This window comes from Helicoverpa armigera, chromosome 15 (assembly GCF_030705265.1).
Source record: "Helicoverpa armigera isolate CAAS_96S chromosome 15, ASM3070526v1, whole genome shotgun sequence".
In the NCBI taxonomy this organism is placed as follows: Eukaryota; Metazoa; Arthropoda; class Insecta; order Lepidoptera; family Noctuidae; genus Helicoverpa; species Helicoverpa armigera.
This window is the reverse complement of record NC_087134.1, coordinates 6,722,246-6,747,031: the sequence shown is the minus strand read 5'-3', so window position 1 is coordinate 6,747,031 and position 24,786 is coordinate 6,722,246. Positions and strand designations below refer to the sequence as shown.

Genomic DNA, 24,786 nt, shown 5'->3' with positions numbered 1-24,786 from the left:
TTGGGCTAGTAATTAGTGACTTTTCCGCGTTGGACAGGGAAATGATAAACTTTAGGTATTTAGGCTCACTTCCCTATTGTATGGTAGTGACCATAAATGGAGGGCAAAAACCTCATTATGCAGATTTTTCCCTTAACAAATGTTTACTTTAATTTTTATTAATGTAACACGCTGTTTTTCAGTACGTAGGGTAAAGGCGGGATAGATGCCCCACTTTTTGAAATATGCTTATAATTTAATAAATATTGGTTCTACATTAATATCACCTATGAATGTAACTAGTTTAATCCTTTATGTTTATTTGTGATTTGTCTTTTTGGACCTATATACTACACGTTTTCCAGATTTTAGCTTTTTGTAGACCTCAATTTTTGGGGATAGATGCCTACCCCTATGGATAGTTGCCCCACCTTGAAAATACTAGCGAGGATAGATGCCTACGGTGCGGGATAGATGCCCTTCATACTGTTTAAGTATATTATATTAATAATATTTGAAATGAAAAGTATTTTGCAGTTTTTTAAATCTTTTTATATTCATTATCAGATTAATTAAAATTAACACAATAAAACTCTAAAAGTATTTGTTCAACAAAAATAGTGTATTTTATATTTTAAACCCTTATTATAAAATATTAATTATTTAGTTTAAACATGCAAAATCATAAAAATCATTCTTTCTTAAAAACTAAAATAACACAATATACTTAGCATCATAATATTTAACCAGACAGTGCTTTAAGTTTTCTACATCTCGAGCAAACATTTCTGAAAAGTATTCAGGTTTCATGTAACCAGCACTGACACATTACACATTGAATCCAGTTGGATTTATACTTTGTTTGTTCATAGTTTTCAAAGCATTCTATGCAGTTATTTTTATTTGTATCTTTAGGCTCATCCTGTCCATCTCTTTTAGTCTTCTTCACCGGCAAACCTTTAGTTTTCTATTCCTTAACTTTGTTCTTAGGTGAATTGTCTTCATCTTCACTGTTTGAACTGTAAATCATTCGTAATCAATAAAAAGTGTAAATACCTATACATAAACACATGAAAAATATAAAAAATACATATTCAAAGCACTTATAATACATCCAGGGTACACGTGGTGTATGGAGGGATAGATGCCCCTAGGGGCACCTATACCGTAAAAAATCAGGGCATCTATCCTTTTTGACAGGGTTAGATACCCTAGTATTTTTTAAAATAAATAAATACAATAGAGCAACTATTTACATCAAAATACTTCATGAAACAATATACACACGTAATAAAAAAATTGATGGAATTAATATCTACTTATAAAGTTATACAACAGCAAATACTCACCTTTGAAAATTTTACGCTCGCTGTAAGTTCGCCGCGGAGATGAATTCACACACGAGCAAAACGCGACCTCACCCCTCGATGGCGCGTGGCTAATTTAGGTGCGGGGTGCTTGTGGCTTCTAGTTAAACGGTTGTTTCTTAATCGCGAGCGTGGGAAGTTAGGTTTTTTAAAAATGGGGCATCTATCCCACTGCGGCATCTATCCCGCCTTTACCCTATCCATAATAAATATAGCATATAGGTAATGTTACTTGGGAATGGTGTAACTTTCCAACACTGAAATATTTCTTAAAATCGGTTTAGTGGTTTCGTAGCCTTTAGGGTACAAACAAGCTGAAGAATATTTCCTCTTTATTATATTATGTACTATAGAAGTACGCTAATAAAATAGTTAAGTGACAATTTAAATTGTCAAGAGGTAGTTTGTACGCTTGTTTTACTTGAGACACTTCAGAAACTACTGAATATATTTCAGAAATGGAAAGCTACTTTTTATCTTAGTGATATTTTCAGCTACATATATTCATGGCATAGTTCACTTGAATATATTAACGGGTGATGCTGTGGACATAAAAAATAGAATAAAGTTACGTACGTGTTCAAAAGGATTTTTGGTTTTGCTCACTTTTCTGAAATAAGGTTTTCATTTATTTAAAAGCATTTGAACTAAATAAAATACGTAGTATGAGTGTGTAGAGAGACTGTATAAAATAACTGTGTATTTTACATGTATCTTTGTACGTACTGTGTTATAAGCCACGTCAAGATAATAAAATACTCTTATAAAGATACTTTTTACGTTTTCATATTTAAATTAATAACGCAGTATTTTTTAACTAAACTCTATATTAGTGACATTCTTTAACAATTTCTTTCCGTCACTAAGTAAAGGATGAATGATGGGGTCAATGAACTCTAATGATACATGCACTGAAGGATTTTCCTAGCAATATTAATATAACTTATTTTCAAGGTTACTTGGCACGAAAAGTTATTAAAAAATAAGCCGCATGAATAACAGATATTTTTTTCTGGCAGAAGATATTTTCCATTAGGTAAAAAAAATCGTAATTGTTTTAAAAGATTTAGGATTGCAGTAAACATTCACGCCTCAGAAACGAAACTAACAGAAACCAAACTCAAGTACGATATTTAAAAATGCGAAATATCTTGTAATTGCATGCCATTACAATGTGATGTATTTTCTCAACTCTAAAAGGTATACATTTACAAAATAATTTGAGGCGCTAAAGTGCTCATCATTACGTTAAAGAAACAATAATTCACCTTTCTTAATGTATGACTGAAAATATTCGTCATGTACTGAAAAATGTGTTGATGTAAATAAAACAAGACTGTTTAAACATAAACACTATTTTGTTTGCTATTTAAATAACTGTTACCGAAGAAAATACAGTCATTATATTGCAGTGGATTATTATTTTTAAAGAAAAGATTTTTGGAGACAGTCATCAACTTGAGATAGCTATAAACCACAATGTATGTAATTCCTCTTATAAATCAGAGAACTAGTGAAGTATCTATTTATTCATCAAGCGAAGAAAATTAGAAACTCATGGCTCAGATTAAAGACAAGACTAAGCTCACACAAATGTTACCATCTGTCAAAATTCATAACCTACACTCATCATAATCCATTTTCCTCAATTCACTTATTTTGAGAACTGAGCAAAATAAAGTTTTAGCTAATATGCTTAAAACAAGCTTCCATGGAAGGGTCACTTTTACGTTGCATAAATTAGCATACTAAATAAAGGTTGGTCCGACGTACTTTCTAATTTGGATTACCTAGAGAGCGAATATAATTTCGGAGTGTCACAAAATCTCGTTCGAGTGATGTCCGGAGCAAACTTCAATTATTATTCGACGATTTAATATTTGGAAGAACTGAAGGTACACATACGTAATTATTGTGTACATTCTAAAGTAGTCTGGTAATGAAACAAGTTACTAACAACATTCTACGTATTAAATTACTGTTTTAAAACAGAACCCAAGAAACAATTGTCCCAAGTATGGTAATTAATTTCGTTCATCTGATTAACAAGAATTATACCCTCAAAGTTCAAAAGCTAAAAAATAATTTTAACTTTATATCTTCGAACCGAGGACGACTTTTGACATTTCAAGCTTACATTAGTCTTTATGAGATAAGTCGTAAGCAGTCGAGCAGTCTGTTCATTTCGAAAGTCGTCGCACTTTTGCGAATTAGCTGAACAGTAAATAGAATTAGTCAATACGTAAAGGTAACAAAATGTCACATATACCTACGCAACTTATGAACGCGATTAATATTTAATGAGTCTCTCAAATGTTATGAATGTCATGCAATGGTCGGTCGTCACTCAACCGGGAACAAAGATGCCGTAAATTATTAGCCAAGTTACTACCGCCGCCGCCGCGGATAAAATGAGTCGTAAAGCTATCGGCTCATACAACCATTGTAAACATTAGACCTATTAGCTGAGAAATACCACTGATCTGCTTCTGGTTTCGTCAGTCATTGGCATTAATTGGTCTCTGTATTGAAAAAAATATCAGTGCATGGTGGGTTGCGGGCTCGGGCGGGCGTTCGCTGCGTTCGTTTACAATACATGGTATTATAAGCTCAGAGTGTATATTTGGGGGGCGCCGTGGCGTATCTCATCGAAAGCGAGCCCTGCCACCACTGGCCGGTCAATTGTATAGTGCTATGTGCGTCGATCAGTCGCGCTCGCCTCTCCGCACGCCGCCGCCGCCCGCGCCGCTCGCTCATCAAAATGACATTCTCAATACATTGACGTTAAATTAAAAACATTCAACATGTGTTGTGCCAGGTTCACCAACTACCTGTTCCGTAGTGTTGTGAAGTACACATGTGGACTAGCCAGCCGCGAAAGTAAGTACAAACTGCGCCAAACCCGACTCATACGGCCCTTTCAATCTGCAGTGTTCCCGACGCTAAAATTAAACCCGATAACGTTCTGTACATTATAATTATATGTGACGACAAAATTCATTGTAACTTATCAACGACTCGGTGGAACATAAACTTTACTACTTTGTGTTGTGTTTATGATGGTTTAATGCTTATTTTTATTGACGTCTCTCGTCAAATTACCGAACTATAAAAGTTTTTAGAGGTGCAAATCGTTTTGCGTCCTAGTGCGGTGCGATCAAGCAAGTTTAATGCAGACCGCACGTCCTCAAATCAACTTTCTAGAATGTTTCTGAGAATTAACTTGTATGTATAAGCACAGAGTTATGTGCCGGACGCATTGTGTAAGCCGAGGCTAAGTCAAAACAAATCGTTTGTATTTAGTGCCGAGCCACAACAGTGGTATTCAAAAACCGATGGTGCACCGTGTCATTCAAAATGAATAGGTGTTACTGTGCGTGAAGTCACGTGAATTGACGCATCAAAGCGTTCTAGGTAATGCTCTTCGCCAAAAAACAGCAAATACTCGTTGTGTTTACACTGACATATAATGTCCATGCTTTAAAACAAACACGCACGTTGATCAACAATAAAACCCACATCAATAGTTAACGACTTTAGGTTTTATTATTGGACTATGAACAATATTAGCACTTGAGTTTTTTTTATATGATTTAAAGTAAAAATCGCACGAACCACGTTAGCTATTACAGGTCAGGAGTCAAGGTCTAATGAGTAATTTATTTATTGCATGCCGTATTATAATGAAAGCTGAACAGTGGCAACATTGAAAGTAGTAACTTCAAATGGTTCCGTAACAGAAACAAATAATCATACAATATTGTACGGAGATGGTTAAGAATCCAATTTATTTCTTTGTTACCTCGTTAAAATCGTTAAATTAATTAACCGTGTAATTGGAAGATGCAATTTACCTTTTACGGTGAGAAACTCATTAGACATACTACTTGCCTAGGTAAATCTTTTGCATAATGAGAACCTGTAGTGTCGAATAACTGGATATTATAATTGATCACTCTTGTCAATATCATGTCGACATAGAACACGGTTGAACATGTATCTTATTATAAGTATAGCAGGCTAATGATAGTCTGTGGGTAGACGTAATTATTCCACAAGCGTAACACTTAGGCAAAATGAGGCAAATACGAACGCAGCTATAGTTTATGGAACGAACAATTTTAACGGTGACCTGATCGAGTAATAGGAAAATTCTAAATAAATAATGTTCCTTTGTAGGTATTTATCATTTTATTTATAGCGGAGGAACAGCTGACTTAAAGTTTTATTCAATATTCATTTTGTAAAGTGATGAATAAGAAATATTTAATTAGGTATGTACGATTTGTGGAGGTCATTCACGTAGGTGCAGTACCTTCCTGAAAATATAGGTATATTTAAATAAATTTATTGCTCTTTCCTCACAAAACCTACCCACACAAAATTTTATTTTAAGGTAGCCCAAACAATTAGAAATAATTTGTCCCATAATAAGTCAAAAAACAGAGCGTAGATGTGCCTAAATTGCATAGGAGAAATAAAAATAATTTTAGGTCCAAACAAAATATTTATTTCAATAAATAAATCTAGCGTGTCAATTTTTATTTCCAATTGAATGAATAAAGCGCGCTGACCTTGACCAGGCGGCCAAACATTATCCTTTTGTCTCAATTGGCCCGTAATTGCTGGGGACGTCTTCAGATCTATTCTCAGATACAATTTGCACTTACTGTTGTTGTCAAATTGCACCTTAACTGTAGCCCCGCGTTAAAACTTATTACCTACAGCCCGACAAGACAATTGAATGAAAAAACTGATCGCGAACAAACCGACACTGAACAGTCAGTTGCAATGTTCATGTAAAACAATCATGATACACAATGATCATAAAATAATGACGAATGCGATAACGTCAAACATAATGCATCTAACATTTTCTGTAATAAACTTTTATTCCAGCCAAAATATTATAAAGCCAAAACGAAATTAGTCAATTATACTTAGTCATTGGGATGTTAATTAAAGCTTAGTGGATGATAGTGTAAATATAACTAATATCAAGTGTGTACGAGCTGTGCTGTCTCCGATGTGTGTGATATGTGATGTGCTTGAGAACTGCATGGAGCGCCACGTGGATTATATTTATAACTAACCGCTAACCACAAATTCGTCACGTTTACTGGAAACTAAAAACCCTAAAGATGCCTAAAGGTAAGTGCTTTACAACAACAGTCTCTAATTTCACAAGTTGATTAATCATGAACATACAGTATTTTCCTTAAGATGCTAATTATACCTAGAAGTTGAGACACGCATTGATTACCATTTTGAAACGATCTTAATTGATGCATAAAACCAACGGATATGCAATGTAGGTATTTCGTAAATACTGCGCTCGCGCACATTTTAAGGAAACATGGTGGTGAGCGGCTCATAACTCCTCAGCTGTTTGTGGAATGTTTATAATTCCCAGTGCTCACGTGTCCACGTCTCGTGACATCACCGCCAGTAAACTGTATCGTCAACTCATTTCAAGGCTAACAATATTAATCAACAAATGCAACTAATCTAATGAAGTCTATAATAAAAGAATTAATCAATCACATATCCATTTTGCAGGAAAAGCAATCAATTCATCTGTTTTATAACTGTTTGAGCTCCAGCAGAAATAGTATTGTTTGGTGCATCAGTTAGCACCAGCCCACCTGCGTCGTTCATCCATCTCCTCTCGTATAAACCTTCTCTGCATTTAATTAAACTCCAAGAGTTCGCAAACAAATAAAGTGGCACAGTAACAAGTAATATTTCCAGGAGATATAAATCTCTCTGCTGCTTATTGTTTCAGCCATAATGAATCACTATTGTTTATATTTATACCAATATCTGCTCCGTCTTTTCCATCTATTATACAGTCAGATACAAATCGGACACTTTGAGGTTTTATATTCAACCTCAAGGTGTCAAGAAAGATCATCATTATTATGTTTTTATTCCACATAATATAAATGGTATGAAGTAATCAGAACATACATTTATTTAACATGCTTTGCAATTGCAATGTATGTGCAGAACATCCTAGTCAACGTGTAGCAAATAAATAAAAGATGCAGACATTATATTTTCTAAAAGTTTTATTTTACTACTGTAAGACAGGTCACAAATACAAATACATTTTTATTTCCCGACTTTCATGGTTGAGCTCAGTAGTCGTGAAATCTGAAAATAAAAACGTCGAGACATAAGCTTGTTTAACCTCTAGTTTTATGAAACGGAGACATAGATGGAGGAATAACGAAGTTTACCTCATATCGGGTAATTTGAAGAGGAACAGGATGGTTTCATAGACTAGGCTTGTTAAGGAAACGACAAAATATTTGATAAGTCAAACGATTTTGCTATTAGGGCAGTGTCGCACGCATGGCTTGATTGGTCGTCTCCCGTTTCAGTGTTGACGCCACTTGAATCAATGAAGTGCCATTGGCTCATTGTTTAATCGTCTGTTTTATCAGCTGTAATGAACATACCCGAGATGTTCGTGCATGGAGCTCGTTAAGGCACCCAATCGCGATACATCGACGTTCACTCAGATTCGTATACAATACGTATTGTTAGTAGCTCTATAGCCGTGCAATTTTTAACGCCTATTTCCAAGAATGTGTTTGTTTTGATGTCTAAAATGCAACTGTTTTGCTAATTAAATTCCTACGCGTTTTCTTTCTGTTTTAGTATTCCTGATTTCGTAATCATTTCACCTTTTGTGATTGCTATCCTTTATACCGACCCCGCCAGCTGTTCTTACAATATCATGTATAATTCAGGCGAAAACATACATGACATAACCACCAGACGGTATGTTTCGACCTTTGAAAAAGTCAATGTTATTTTTATAAGCAGATGTAACAGTTCTTTGCAGATCAATTGACTTACGATAGTATACAGTTCATTGTTTCTCGACACCAAGATGGTGTTTCTTGGAGCTATTGGGAATCGGGAAATAATAAAGTTTTGTCGCCTTGCAAATGTTTTGTATGGAGCAATTCTGTGGAAGCGAATGCATTAAAAGAACAATAACACTGCATTGGCTTGATTGGCGCGCCTCGGGCGTCGCTTCTGTGGGCCTGCCGAGCTCACAGCTCTATTGATTTTGGAACAATTGTGCACTACAAACGTCACTGACCCTGGCGTATTGTTCGAACATGTGAATACTGAACTATTGCACCATTTTGGGGTTGCCGTTACGTTCACCGGCTTCGGACTTTCGCCCATAAATATTGACTTCGAATAGAATTTGTTATTATTTGTGTTTTCCAACTTATTCCGTGGCCAGCATAAAGTTGGTAACTTTATCTTGAACACGTGGTAGTCTTGCGTAGCTTGGAATTACTCAAATATTTATTTTGAAGTAATAAGAGAACTAATGTGGTAATCGTTTGTTATTTTTAATTGATCGTGACGAATGCACCTGTTATGTGAATCAATAAGTATTGAATCGATAAGAAATGTATTGAGTAACATGAAATGCGAAAGTGACCGGATCGCATTAAGTATTTATAAACAAAAAAATATCGTTCATGTGTGTCATCCTGTTTACCTCCGCTGGTGCATCATCACTGGATGCATTCGGTTGCACATGTAAACGCTCCAGCAACATCTGTTAACGTCCGTGAAGGCGGAACCGAGCTCACTCCTCGTCGTTTATTATTGTCACGTTCTTGCTACAGGAAATGGCTTATGGGATTTATGTGCTTAAATTCTGCATTGCAATACGTCACGATTATTCGGGGAAAAAGGAAAATACCAGATGTTTAATTTATGAGCGAATGATGCTTTATACATGTGTCCACTCTCGAAGACCTTGCGATTCAAAGGTCGGTTATTTGTTTTGTTTGATTGTGTTCGTTTTGTTCGCAGGCGACGCCGATATGTCGCTGAAGCAGGGCAGCGGCACCGGCAAAGTCCACTTCGGTGGTTTGGACGATGTGTCCTTGTACGGCACGCCCGTGGAACCTGCCCCGCCGGCGACGGACGCCAAGCAAGGCTTCCTGCGCAACCAGCTGCAGGCGCTCTTCCAGCCCACCGACAACAAACTAGCCATGAAGCTCTTCGGCTCTAAGAAGGCGCTGATGAAGGAGCGCATCCGGCAGAAAGCTGCGGGCCATTGGGTCATACATCCGTGCAGTAGTTTCAGGTGAGTCTCTTTTGAATCATGTGCTTTAGTTTTACTACAGGTCATTGACTTTGAGTACAGTCTAAATGATTTTGAGATTCAAAATGCCCTCGGTCTTTGGACTTTAAGTGAATCTGAATATTAGGAATTCCCAATGCATCAATCAACAAGTTTTACAACGTCTTTTATCAAAATAAATTAACACGTTAACAACGGTCCCAATCTATATAACACTTACAGTTATCAGCCATGTTCATAATTTTGTTTTGCTATAGGTATTAAAAACTCTTTGCCATAGAACTTGAATAGCGTAATTAATATCTATCGTTCAACGCAAATCTCTTCATATAATATTAGCAAGCGATTAACTATTATTAGTTAATCCTTCGTTTAATGTTTACATTACGACTGGTAAGTTTAACAGTCTGATATTTTCCGCCATCTTTGACTACCGATCGTAATTTTGACGTAAACTGAGGCATGTGCGTTTTGTTTGTCTGTGCCGCTCAATGTCAAGTTTTTTTTCTGAAGTATTAATTTTGTTTAGTGATAAAGAAATTATGTTTTCTACTTTTACGTTTGGAATAGTTCATTTTATTTGTTTGTAAACAAATTTTTATATAAGGTACTTTTTCGTCTATTTTTTTTTCCACATGCATTGCTAAAAAAATTACGTTTTCCAAATACTATAATTACGTATACGAACTATTAAGAAAATCATCATAGCGACGTCGAAATTTCAAATTTCGAAGCAAGCTTATGACGTGGTATTGCACTGAATAATTAATGGTCAGAGCCGCACCAAAGTGAATCTACAAGGAAGGATCATTATAACGTTATATTATGATAATGATAATCCTTTACCATCTTATGTATAAATGCAAACTAGCATTTGATTTTCAATAAGGCTTTACCTAATACGTACTATTTACGAAGCTTTTATCTGTTTCATTTATCTCCATTGAAAAGTTAAGTTTCAAAAATTACCGATTTGCAACCGATCACCTTATAGACTAAACATATTTTATTAATAGTACGTACATACGTTTAATTAGCCGTAAAATCTTCTAGGCTCCTTTTCACATAAACATAATGAGACTTCTAAGTAACAAGTTCATTTTTGTACAATTAACACAACCAAACTTTAGTTAAGATTTTTCAGCCTAATTTTTGCACAAATTAACACTGTACAGTTCACATATATGATTAGAGCCTATCACAAAGGTACCAATGTTATTTCGCTATGAATAGTTCACAAAACATAGCGGTTACCGAGGTAGGCAGCCGATGATCATTTTGTTCAGCCAACCGGCAACACAAGTGTTGACTTTGTAATTATATGGAGCTGTTAACTCATTGTCAAGCGTTTTGTGCGCGACTGTACTTGTGGTCAGTTGCATCAAATTCGAGGAATTTGTGTGTATTTTGAAATCTGTTTTTTTTTTTAATTATATCCTTCGTATGTAGGTAGGTATGTGATTTATAAACAAAACAAAAATAATTAATAAATTAATGCCGCATAATTTCTTCTATAATATGAATTCAACCTGCTACTGAATAATACGGATTGCGCGTACCCTGGTACGCGCAATCTGTACGCACCTTTATAAGTTACACGTTCTTAGTAAATAGGATTATTTTATAGATAGGTGATGACAACCTAGAATTTCTGTGGTGAGGGATACCCATACAAATATCATTCTAACGTACCTATTGTAAATACCAAAGTATTACTACTATCCACTGTTACCTACCAGATGTATTTTATAACATGAAAAGAACAAATTAACTTTAACGTTTAATATAAGGTATACCTAGCATTGAATACACGGCGTAGTAAAAAATAGACTTTTAATTTCCAGCAATTACTTTGCCATCAAAAACTGAAATAGGAAACTAATAAACATTCGTGTAGGCAGGAAAATGTAAATAAAACCCACGCTTCTATATTTTGCTAAAGAAAAACCTGTAATAAAGGTGTTGCTATCTTAATTTATATGTATATAGGTTTATTACAAGTAAGTATATAAAACTTATCAAAATCTTACACCACTCGTATAGGTACACGATGCCGTTTTTCAAGACACAAGAGTCAAAAAGGCAACAAGAGAGCAGCACATTGTTCTGTCACAGTTAGGTACTTTCTTTTCCTTCTTTTTAAACTCTTGAAACAAAAGCAACGCCGCAAAAAAAACTAAATATAATAACTGTCTAGCCACTAAACGAAAGAAAAACCGCATCTCAATCAGAAAAGGCATCATATCAAAACATCCGTACGAAATAGGAAGTTAATAAAAACATAGGTTTTTGCGCGCACCCGCCTGTTGACCTTGAGCGTATGCTTCAGCAATCCGTTATTCTAAACGCACCTAATATTTCCAAAGCAACTAGCTGTTTAGTGAATCATTCGCATCTGTTTTGTGGATGACATTTACAACGGATGTTAGTGCGAAATAAAATAGTTAGAATACTTTTAAAGCAGATGAAATTGAGCTAACTGTCCAAAACAGTCACATCCTATTGACCCATTGGACAGATTCTATAGGTATCCTTCCAGTTTCTCTAAAAATTATCTAACTACAGTTGCGATTTGAAAAATTACACTGTGATTAGCCCATTTATGTAGGAATTTAGTAGGCTACATATTAGCTTTTATTATAAAGATTTGAGATAAGTAACATATTTTTATACACGTGAGAAAAATATAAAGACTCGTGACACTATAATTGGAAATACCCAATGCAAAAAAATAAGTCACGTAAAATTAGTTTTCCTGAACTGCAGCATCGGGTATATCCAATAGATTTCTATCAATTTTTCATTACAGTGCTGGAATCCACGTACAGATCCTACGACTCGATAAAATGCGACTACAAACCACTTAAATAATAATGCACTGTGCAGTTTTCCTATGTGAGTTCATTAAAAACATTGAAACATGTAGATTAGAACCATTTTTTGCCAAAAAATATATGTGCAATCCACACTGGACTACAAAAAAAAAAAAGAAAATTAAGAAAAGTTCTTGCAATACATAACAACCAAACAATAAAATATAAGGGTTAGAATAAACCAAGGCTTCCCACAATATCAATTACATTCACAATTCACACCATAAATAATAAATTAACCATAAAACAAACACTGCAACTTGAAAAAGTTACAACCACAAAAGCCATTATGGGCCTAATTCGCACTAGTAATTAGGCCGCCTAGCGAATTTCTATAAAGGAGAAAAGCTTGTTAACTATGCTAGAGAAACTTCGCAATTAAATCCGTTAACGAGCTTCCAGCAAATAGAATTAAATCCGTCTTGAGACGGCGACTGACTATATTTGTTTGACGACTGTTTTACACGTTTTCTTGTGTTTTTAAAAATCGCAAGACTTGAATATGAATTCAACTAAATAAGGAGAAAAATACTAATTAATTGATGATTATTTGGATGGTTATAACTACTAAAATAACTAAAGTAAAGCTTAAATTGTTTCAGAATAATGGTTGATTTTCTTTGTGATTTTAATAGCAGCTTAATCTTTTGTTTTAAAAGAAAACTACGAGGCTTTTAAACGGTGACCGTTTTCTTTAAACGGGAGGAAAAACAAATATGCTCCTGATCTCGTTTACACTTTAATAACTTTAACGTTACGTTCCACTATTATAAGATTACCTTTTAAATAAAAAGTCCCGTCTATTTATAAAGAAAGAATTTATTTATCGGAGGTTATCATACAGTGCAACACACTCGAACTAGATTAAAAATTCAAAACAATGTTGATGTAGCTATAAATATGTATCACTATCGACGCCACGTGATAAACATTAGTCATTCATGCAATTAGCAATCATTTCTGTTCCACTATTTATTAGACCAATAACATTTAATACTCTGTGACAAATCACAGATAAAAAATTGCCGCCTTTTTTGCAGTGACAGCTGTCAAAAGCTAATTTAAATTTTAGATTGTGTCACTTGAGTGAAAGGTATCACTAGCATGCATTATTAGCTTTCTAGAAAAATCTATAGGTACCTAAGTATAAGTAGCTTGTTTCTATGAAGTGAAATCCAGCGTTAGTCGTTTATCGGACGGTGAAGTCCGTCCGATAGCAGACAGCATCCGTTCAAGCTGTCTCGATTAGATATCTACCGTCAATCTGACGCGATTCGATACTCGATATTGAATTCATATAGACGCAGATCGGCGTCTTTCAGTGTTAAAGTTTATTTTTCTTTAGTTCACTTAGATTTTCCGTACTACACGTTTTTGATGTCTCAAAACTGTATCCAAAAAGGTGTGATTATATTCGAAAAACAAAATATTGTTTATGTGCTAGCCTTGACACCGGTCATATGTCGATTCGCGATTATCCATGGGTTTCAGTTCAATGATACCAAATGTGTACCTACCTACTAGCGTATATGTCGTATGTGTCGGTGTCGTCCAAAGGTCAATAAATTGCCACTCAAAAACTGCCAACGAAACGAGACGCAACTTTCAACAGATTATCACAACTTGCTTGAATTACTAAACTTAGCCATATAAAAAAAAAAAATGTAATAATAATTCTACATCACTGTCAAAGATAACACAGTGCAGTCACAGACTATTGTATTACCAACACAGTCATGTTTCCTGTCGAAAGATCCGCTCTGCGTGTGGTCATCAATGTCTGCGAGGGTAGTCAAAACAAAGACCAGTACGAGACCAAATGTCTCCATTATAAAACAGTAACAGATGTTGATTTTAAAACATCCTAAAAAGAATACTTAAATAGATTGTTATTGGATACATAAAATAGGGAATAGTTTAAGAAAGGAAACTACTTTCGCAGATTAACCAAACCACAGAAAAAAGTCGTCAAACAACTCCAATCCAATACAAATAAAATGACAAAGACTACCCGAGTACAATCAGTACAGTGCCATTAATAAAATCAACAAAGTAACGATGTTCATCAAAAGCTATTGCTGAACAATGGCCGCGTGCGCTTCGCATAATGACCGGACAATGCATGAGGACACGGAGTAAGGAAAGATGAGAGGAGATGCCATAATGCAAATAGGTCAGGCTCTAGGTCAAATACCTACGGCGGGCATGACCAAAACGATCAGTTACGAGTGAACTAACGAGGCTTTCGGGTTCTTTGAGACAACTGTGAACTTTGTTTGGTATTATAAAAAAATCGGGTCCAAAGAAGGCGAACTTTGTCCCCTGCACACCTGCATTTTGGCGCGCTAATTTCTCAGATGATTTTCCGTTATTGCACCTCCGCTAGTCATTTGTTTCTCCATGCATGGGAACGAATGTCTACTGTCTACGCTGGCCACGTTAGCCGGTGTGCTCGCGGAAACGATCTCGTTGAAACGAGATACAACCGGTTAGGATGGGCAAATCTCGGAGCCAATGTCAAGGGTTCTTAGTTAAATTGTAGGCATGTGTAAGCGATCTAGTTGTATCCGCCTTACAAATTGTGTTGGGTGATTTTCAAAGGAATGTGAACCATCTTGCCAATTTGCAAGATATGAAACTATTTACAGGACATGAAGCTTATTATTTATTTGATAATTCATAACTTAGCCAAAGCTTAGCCATATAGCTGTCTATGTAAATGTAATACCGAGAGCAGACTCTAGTGTAACACTAAAATAATTTGTTCCCCTAAGGTCGCCAAGAATGCAAAGCAGTGCTAGCTACTTACTGAAACTTGTTCCCAAGAATTTATTGGGTACCTATCTCGGAGCCGCTGAATAGAAACTCCCACGCCTGTACTTAGGTACTTAAGTTAAAATATAACCCGAACTTTAAGATGTGTGAAGCTTAACACAAGAACTCTTCAGCAAGTTGAAGAAAAATTGCAAAACGGTGTAGCTTTGTTCCTGCACCCTCGAACTTCTCTTTGAAAGGTTTAAAGGTCATTGACTTAGGTTTGTAAACGTTCCTCGTAAATGGAAGTAGATGGAATAATAGTAAGAGGCTTGCATTGCTTATGTATCCTTAACTTACCTACTTATGTAAATTTATTATGTGGGTATATTAACGGTATAAAGACATTACAATTGATCAAAGAGGATATAGGAATAAACAATAATTAATAGGCATAAAATATTTTGCTCACAAAATCAAAATTTATTCAAAATAAATCATTTTGATCCACCAATAATATTTTACACTCCTACAAAAACATTCCCATTCATCATCTATATCAATTTTATTCCCCATTCATTATTTCTTACGGCCCATAGACAACCAGTAGGTTCCTATTACGTTATTCCAAGAAATCGGCCGTCAACTGTCAGGGATCGGTCAGACACAAATTGGATGACACCTGGTCGGATCCGGCTGTGTCTGAGTCGCACAATAGCACTTGGGTCCCACCTCAAGGTGCTATTTGTACATGATTGCTTGAGACATCTTCCTTCATGTCTGAGGCCAATAATAACTAGTATTTAGAGCAATGGTCACTAAATATAATGATTTAAAAGTATTTTTAGTTGTGTGCATCGTATTTTTAGGATGTTGGTAGATTTCGAATCAATTTTTGTTTTATGGTTGTCGACACTGAATATTTTCATATCTACAGTCCACCTTAATTCTTTTTTTTCATTTAAATTAATTCACATTTTTTATTTTTATACTGAACTGACAGACTGCTCCTAAGTGTAGCCCGATCCAATTACCATTATTTTATGGCCACTACGCATTTGCAAAGCTTTTATACACATAATGATGGATTAGGTCTGTAATGCACTTAATAATAATGTAGATTGGAAAGTAGTTCGCAGTAATTTTTTGAGCAAATGGGTCGTAAAACACGAACATAATTCAGGTATACTTGCGGATAGTGAAGTGTGTAGCTACCATTAGATTTACTTAAGAAAATATTTCTAAAAAGTAATACCATGCAGACAGAAATATATCCACAAGATAAATAACAGCAATAAATCAATTATAAACACTCACACAATTTATTTAGAGTATAATTTCGTGTCGGCAAACGAGCCGAGTAAAGTTACTCAGCAAAAAGTACTTCTCGTATAATCCACCACCATTCAGGCAAAGCAAAGTAAATATATATTGATTTTTCATCAGATTGTTTAACGAGTCCGAAAACACGGCCGATACGTATAAAAACTGAAATTCATGTCTGTTTCCGACAAAAATATTGCTAGCAACGAGGGATCCTACGTTCGTTATTTTATTGCTGTACGAATACACGTAACTAAATTAGATGAAAAAACACTAGTGTGTATACAAACATAACTTTATGAATTTCGTAATAATGCTCGTCATTTGGTTCTCTGGGGAAATGGCGTAGGTTGTTGTACGTACAAAAGTTTTTAATGTTGCACACAAAAAGTAGGAACGGCCGCTTTGTGGTATCTGTTGGTATTACATCAGTTGTCTTCATACGTTCATTGTCCTTATGTACCTATTTTGTTACCAAGCATCCCTTTACTAAGTACCTTATAAAACACATTATCGGGTTGCCACAACGCTCAAATCAAGGGCAAATGCAATAACAAATGGCGCTACTAGGAAATGAAGAAATTGCTTATCGATATTGTTTCCTACAACGACCGTATCGCTAGTAATGTTTTATAAACATAACCCGTATGAGAAGCGCGGACAATGAGACTCGAGTGGTTGAACAAAGCTCCGTGAGTCGACGTTACAGCTATATTTTCTCTAGAAACTAAAAGAATACTCGTACATATGTACTGTACATTATGTGTTTGTTCTCATTGTATAGGGGCTTAAAATATTAAGGCATGAAGTTTGTAGTCCATGTTGTATTACGTAGCAGGGAAATATTCCAAATTATCACGCTTGAGCGATTATGAAACCTTGTTCATGTCTGTAAGACTGATTGAAGAAAGGGTGTGTGTGGGACGTTTCTTATTCTTCTGAATTAAAGGAATATATAGATAAATCTATCCAAGTTTGATAGGTTAGTTGTTAGAGAATTAGTCAAACGTTCGTTGAACAAACTGAAAGAAATCATTCACTGCGGTGAGTTGATCAGTCCCAATCAAATTGATTGTATGGTCATTGTTCAAGATCGTATTGCGAAAGGTCTGCAATTTCTACAAATCATGGAGTATGTAGGACACTTATCTCAGGTGGAAGTAAATCACGGGAGACCATTAAATGTTATCGTGGTTTATGAGAAACCTTATTGATTGCTTCCTTATAGTGGGGTCACGTACCTTGTGAGTAGGAACATGAACCCGTTCGTGTATTATTTATGAAGTTATAAATCAGCAACATTACTTGTTTAAGAAAGTATTTTTAGTTCAAGAAAATCAATCACAATAAAACCATTTGTACAGAAAATATTTAACCTAGTTGTCAATACATTTATTACTGACCTGAATTAGTATACCTACCTATGCATGAGAGCTATGACGATCTATCTACTTAGGATGACACGAAATCCCCTGTCTCAGTTGCATAGCTAAGTGATATGTGCATATTAAGCTCACAGATACACTTGAGATGTACTCCAGTAATGTATCTTTGTTTAGGCATAAGGCATCTAATTACTTGGGAAATGCTGGTTCAGGTACTTTAGTATTACCGATATTAGGTGCTATTTGAAATGCTTGATTTAGGCTCCATACAATTATTACACTGAAACACTCTGTACTCTCCAAGTTGCCACATTATAAAGAATACCAACATCATGCAACCTCCAATGACGTCTTCTTAACATTAAAAAATCAATAATAAATATTATATTCAGCCATAAACCCGTAATTATTTGCGCTTGCATATAAACATGACATTTTACTGGAAGTTTCCTCCACGTTAAACGCAGACAGCCGCGGCTTGTGATTGCTATTCAACTATTAATATCCGGAGTCGCATTCTACATCCTGGTACTGATCAATATTTGATTAAAACGCCAAAGAGACAAATGGTTTGGATAAACACTGAAAATTAATCTCGTCTTGTCCGATGATTGGTTTTTCATGTATTGTGTAAACAAGAATCAGATTAATTAATCGTTGCTTTTCATCTGTTCAGTTTTCACTTTAAACGGATGAAGCTGTTTGTGGTTCAAATGGCGGAAATGTTATTTCAGAAACATGGCTTTGAGCATTTGTTAGGAGCTTTGAGGAATATAGCCTAACAAGCCGTTTCCTCATGGTTTTACTCGCACTCGCACTAAAGGGAACTACTTAAAGGGATTATACCGGGATGGTTCGTTTTAGAACAAGGGAGAACACATCTGATGTGCATGGTAGTCTATTGGGCATGGACTCATGACTAAAAGCGGCAGAGATGCATCGAGATAAGTATGTCAGTCTTCACGCATTTACGTACATACGTACCTACTTGAACAGCTCATATGCACGTGGATTCGAGAGGTACCTACTGAGTAAATGAGCGTGAATCTATGCATACCTAATGCATAGGTAAACATAGACATTAAGAGAGATGTCCTCCTAGCCGATTATCGGCTACGGCGGCTGTTCTCATTTAAGGAGATCAGCCAATTGCGCAGGACATATTATAGTGCACAAGCATTTGCGCAGACGCAGGTGCACTCCCTATTCCTTCACTCTCATAATCCGATGGGACGGCAATCCGACACGACCGGAGAGAGATCAGGCGCAGGACCGACATTTACGTGCTCTCCGATGCACGGGTGTATCAATCACCAGCTTCCAGGCTCCGGGCTGCTTTGTGAAAGTCTTCTAAAACCCACAAAGCGATTTCGGCCCGACTCGGGAATCGAACCCGAGACCTCGTGCTCAGCAGCCGCACTTGCGACAGCTAGACCAACGAGGCAGTTAACATAGACATTAACCTTTATATTATAAGTACAGCACGTGCGCAATCGCAGATTGATTAAAAGTATCGAATGCTGACGTCATAGTCTATGGATGCTGCGTCAAGACACGTGCTTATTTAATCATTATTTTATTTTATTGCTTATTAAGTGGATTTATCGTTAATTAATTTTTAAAGATAATTAAAAAATTAACAACCATGTTTTTTCCTGTGTCGGGTATCTATTGCTTTGGCATCTGCTTCCAAAGCTAGGGCTGGAACGCAACAAATGCATAGAACGAAAATAATTTAAATTCAGTTATACCCATACTGGAATAACCAGCACTCATTAGTACAGCACTTCTAGAGTATTCTGTACCTTGTACGGTACACTGTAGGTAAAGTTAAACGTACCAGCGACTGTGTCTAGCGACTAGTGTAGCCTGCATAATACAATCCATGTGGATCAATATCATGTTCGCCGTACTGTAGCCCGAACAATGCTGACTCCAACTAATGTAATTGAATTTGAAAACGGAACTAATTTGTTAACGAACATGAATATTTTTATTTTTATTTTGCTGTTGAAAGTTTTAATTCTATTTTTGAATTATTGAATTGTTTCTTTTTACTGTTATTTGGCGACTGGGCTTTTGACACAGATACACACCTGAGTTTGCACCTGAGTCTAAAAAACGTATAACAGTGAAGATTGTTTTTGGTTTTATTTTGATTGGTAATCTTTAGAACTAGGAACCGCACTTTTCGCTTCTGTAAAAAAAGTGGCGTGAATTTATGTATTTGAAAATAAAGTGCTGACAAACTACAGTCTTTAAATAAACGTTCAGATACTGAAATAAGGTACATAGTAGGTACCTACCTAATCAATTACCCATGGTGTATGTGTGAGGCACGGCATATTAAATATGCGATCAATTTAGAAGTTATTCAAGCATACCAAGAATTGTTACATAACACCGGTTGCGGGTAAACCACATATTAGTCGCATCATTGACTTTTATATTGAAAGTGTTATGTAAGTAATTGTATCCTGAAGTGAAAAGTATTTAATTAAATCTCTCAGTACTTAACTAATAATTCAACTTAAAAAATATATGATTAATTTTCTGAACTTTACCTGAAAACTGAAAAAAGAGCACTAAGAAATAAATTAACTTACTTTTTGCATTAATCTACAACTATTTTCCAAAAACCCACAATTGCATTAAAACCCATTATCAATAAAAAATACAGTACCACCATGCTCGGATTGTTTTCATTGAACAATACAACGAAAAAGTCATAAATAACTATTAACGAGCAGCTGTAAACAGGTTCATTAAGGATATTATATTAAGTGGACATAAGCTGATTATTATAAGTATGTTTGTTTGACGTCTTGAAGTCACGTGACTTGTTTATATGATTTTGTTTATTCAATTAGGTAGGTTTTCTAAGCTGATTGGATTTGGTGTAAGTACGGTTATAATCGCAATACAAAAAGTTATGACATCAAGTTATCATATTGTCTATGACAGTAACACTTATATGTAACCTTTATGGCAAGAATTGTACTCAAATAATAATAAAAAACAAAACAAAATAAAATCTCCCAGCTTAAATTACGAATGGAAAACAATTTATTTGGTAAATACCATTCTCACAATAATTACATCACTAACATTAATATTTAACGCCGAGTTGAATGAAAAAGAACCATTCATTAAACCGAAACGATCGCTGTGAGCCGCCATTTGTTCGGCGACCACAGAGAACACAGAAAACCTTTTATTTTTTTGCTTACACCAATTTATATGAGACCAATCTCTGAATGCATTTTAGATCCTACTTAATGTCAGCGTTTGTTCGGCTACTTGACTTTCTTTCATTATTGTAATGGAACTAATACTACTTTTATAGTTAGCTAAATAAAATATTCTGTATTGCTTTATTTACAAGTGACTTTTCCAATTAGACACTTTCTACAACTTAGCAAATAAGCACTAGGTATTTACTTTGTATATATTTTTTGCGACACTGAATGTTCATTTAAAAATTTACTTGAAGAAAGTTTCATAAATTAAATAACCTTTTTTAATTCAAATTAGACTACCTATAATACATTTAATTTATCAAACACCTCTATTGCAAAATGCGTTTAGAAGGTTTACTGATTATTTTCTTTTAAAATAGCTGTTTTATGTAGCTACTTGTATGCACCGTTTACCAAACAAGTTAACGACACAACTTAAACAAAATAACCAATTAAAAAGTGACAATTGTAAGTGATTTTCTGTCATTATGTATACTTAAAAATGCTGTTTACAATATTGAAGCATGGCTAGTGATTTACATGGTGACGTCGGCTAATTTATTCCTCATTGTGCACTCGCATCCGAGTAATGGCACAATTAAAATGACATTCCGTAGAACTGCAATGAATTTTATGTAAAGATGTATTTCATTATCTTATAGTTACAAAGATACTAAAAGCCTCGTGAACGCGATAATCGATTGTATCGTTAAACGCTGTTGACTGTTTGTTAAGAGCGTGTACGCTCGGCGCGCGATGTCAACTTTAGGTAATTCAACGCAAAAAACCGCGCAGACTAGCGTCGCGGCTGTGTGCGTGCCTATCATACTTCACGTATAGTCACACAAACCATTTTGATCCTTTCAAGTGAAATTGGTAGAACAAAAAATATATTATTTAGTAAATAGTTAATAGCGGGAAAATAGTGTAAGTCTATGGATGTCTAAAATATAAAAGCATGAAAATAAGTCGTTAATACTTACACTCTTTTGCAAAAAAATCGGGCACCTATGAAAACCTTGGTTTTGAGGACTTTCTGTATATTACATACAATTTTCAACAGTACTAAATAGTCGACTGATGATTAATGACAATGTTAAGAGTTTCTGTATTTTAACCGATTTCAAAAAAAGAAAGGAGGAGGTTTCAATTAGATTGTTTTGTGATTGTTCTCAATTTGATTGTTCTCGATTTCTCAAAGACGCCTGGACCGATTTGAAAAATTGATTGTTTATATGAATGGTCCAGTCCATCCAGACCGAAAAATTGTGGTCAAATAACAACAATTGCCGGTAAACCAAATATTGGTGAAGAGCTTGGGTTTACCATTGCAAATAAAGTTTTAAGTTATCTATCCTATATGCTTCAAAAGTTATTCGAGATCAAAAGTCAAAATTTGGGTACATCCAAAATGAAAAAAAAATATATAGCTCCATTGATAACAGACATCTGCAATAAGTGATTTCTAGCCTAAGGAGTCCGCCATATTGGATTTAGACTCGCGACACATTTTTTTTCGAGTTATTCATAGCAAGCCCTTTCATTTGATACCCATATCGTAGGAATGCATTAAAAACATTTTTTTCTCCATCTTGGGTATACCGCCATATTGGATATAGAATCATACATTGTCATTAAAACTGAACATTCAAACAAAATTTCAACTCCATCGATAAAAAAAATATGCTTCAAAATTAAGCTTTAAATAAAATAGTAATGTATCAAGATTTGTTGGTCGCGCTTGAAATGTACTCTATTCTCGGTATCCACGGCAGAGGTTATTCACCCTACGCGATGTGACGGAGCGACACGTCCTCTCTCTGTGAAGCCTTGCGGCGGTCTGGTTTGAGTTGACTCGCGTGCAGCGTTTTATAGTAGTTTTAAATAATTTATAAAAAATAAAACGAGAGATTAAATTATAATATAAAGTTTATGTTTTAAAGAAAGAGTTATATTACTATAGTAAATAATTGTTATATTAAATTAAGTAAGATAGATAGGTAAAAAAAGCATTTGAAATTCACAATTTTTCACATTGTTAAAATATTTTTTTCTGAAAGATAGAGACCTAAATCAAAAAATGTTTTCAACTAACTATAGGCATGGGGATTTCGTCTATGAGTAAAAAAATAAATATGATTAGATTTGCCACTGTTTTCACATGAATTTAAGCTTCGAAATAGACGCTGAACGGGAATTTTATAAAACATCTGTTACGTTATAGGGGTTTTAAGTATTTAAACTACACAAATTGAAATTTATGTTCAATTAACTATATGGACAGTGAAATTACCTTGCGTTATTAAAAAATAACATAGTTATAGGATAAGTAGTTACTGAGAAACAGTGGTTTGAAAAGTACCATTTTAGGCCAAATGGCGCGCGGTTGACGTACACGCTCTTAAGCACAACACTAGTTGTTGTGTTGTTTTTCTTCATTTGTTTCTTAATGGCTGGTTTTTCTTTCAATTGAATTGTATGTAAGTACGTTATGAGTAGTACAGTAATTGATTCCTTTTCTTACTTAACTGTTAGTAAATTGCTGTCAATTGATTGATTGTTGGCATAAATATGTAAGTTACTTATACATTTTTCTGACATGAAACATTTTTGAAAACTGAAGAGTTCTGTTTAACAAATAGGATTGCCAACATGTAGCAATTGAAAGTAGGTACTTAGTCGTGGCAAACCAAATAAATTTAACGGGAGATAAGTGTGTTAGTGCCAAGACTGGAAGTTCTTAGGATTGCACCGCAGTTTGTACGGCAAAGACGACTTCACTCGCTGTCACACGTAAATAGTTAACTTTGTTGCTTCTCACACATACAAAGTTACGTTGATTTACTCGAGAGTAGCTTTCTTTTCTTGGATTAGTAAAAGAAATGCTATTAAACAAGAAGATAAATTCTTAATATAATTTCAGCTCACTGCAAATTATTTTTGTCTATATGACCCTTCCTTTTAATGTCTTAAAAGTATGGCTTAGGTATACTATTGCAAACGGATATTATCATTAACAATGACAGTTCAGATAACTATGCTCAGCCATGAACACAAAAACAGATGTTTTGACCGTCGTCATTAGTCACTGACCGTACTTAAGTACCTACAACTACTTACGAAAAAATTCCAGACTAAAAACAAGGGTCAACAACCTCTAGACATAGACGATTACTAATAAATATTAACACGAATTACATAAGTTCTAAAACAATAGCAACGACGTACTTAATATCCCCATCGGCTGTGCTCTGACAAAGTTTTAATTAAAGACGTACACACTACAGATATCTTTGTCTTTCCACTTTGTCTTATGGACTGGAACTTCGAAACACAATGCTACTAACAATCCTTGCTGAGAAATAGTAATTTTCAGACGCGACTAGCTGTAAAACGTGTTTACGAGAGCTTTTAACACTTAGAAGTATTGAAAGTAGTTCAATAGCCCCTTGAAAACCTTTGACCCCACATGAGTCGTTTACACCAGTTAAATAACATTCGTACTGTAACAAAACTTCGACGCAAGTTCAGGAAATTCCTTCTCAAAAATGTTATCTATGAATTTGTAACCAAAATAACGTGACCGTTGACCGGTCAACAATTTATTTATAGAATTCCACGTTCAATTGATACGAGTGAATAAGTACGATAAAAGGCACGATTTACATAGTTAACTTACTATACGAACAAGTTATTTTAATAAGAATGCTTGGGCAAATAAATCTAGTTTGACCCAATATA

The 24,786-nt window shown here is 35.0% G+C and overlaps 1 protein-coding gene across 13 annotated transcripts in view; it reads left to right on the top strand.

The window, feature by feature from the left end:
• Ih (I[[h]] channel) overlaps positions 1-24,786 on the top strand; it is a 248,749-nt gene that overhangs the window by 193,022 nt on the left and 30,941 nt on the right. For 9 of the 13 annotated variants that reach the window (XM_064037956.1, XM_064037959.1, XM_064037958.1 and 6 more), the window contains one exon: positions 9,198-9,474. In XM_064037956.1, coding sequence (XP_063894026.1) covers positions 9,198-9,474 — 277 coding nt within the window. Of the gene's footprint in view, positions 1-3,882; positions 4,227-6,245; positions 6,498-9,197; positions 9,475-24,786 lie in introns of those variants that run through there. The other 4 variants (XM_049845187.2, XM_049845186.2, XM_049845188.2 and 1 more) reach the window with 3 other exon arrangements.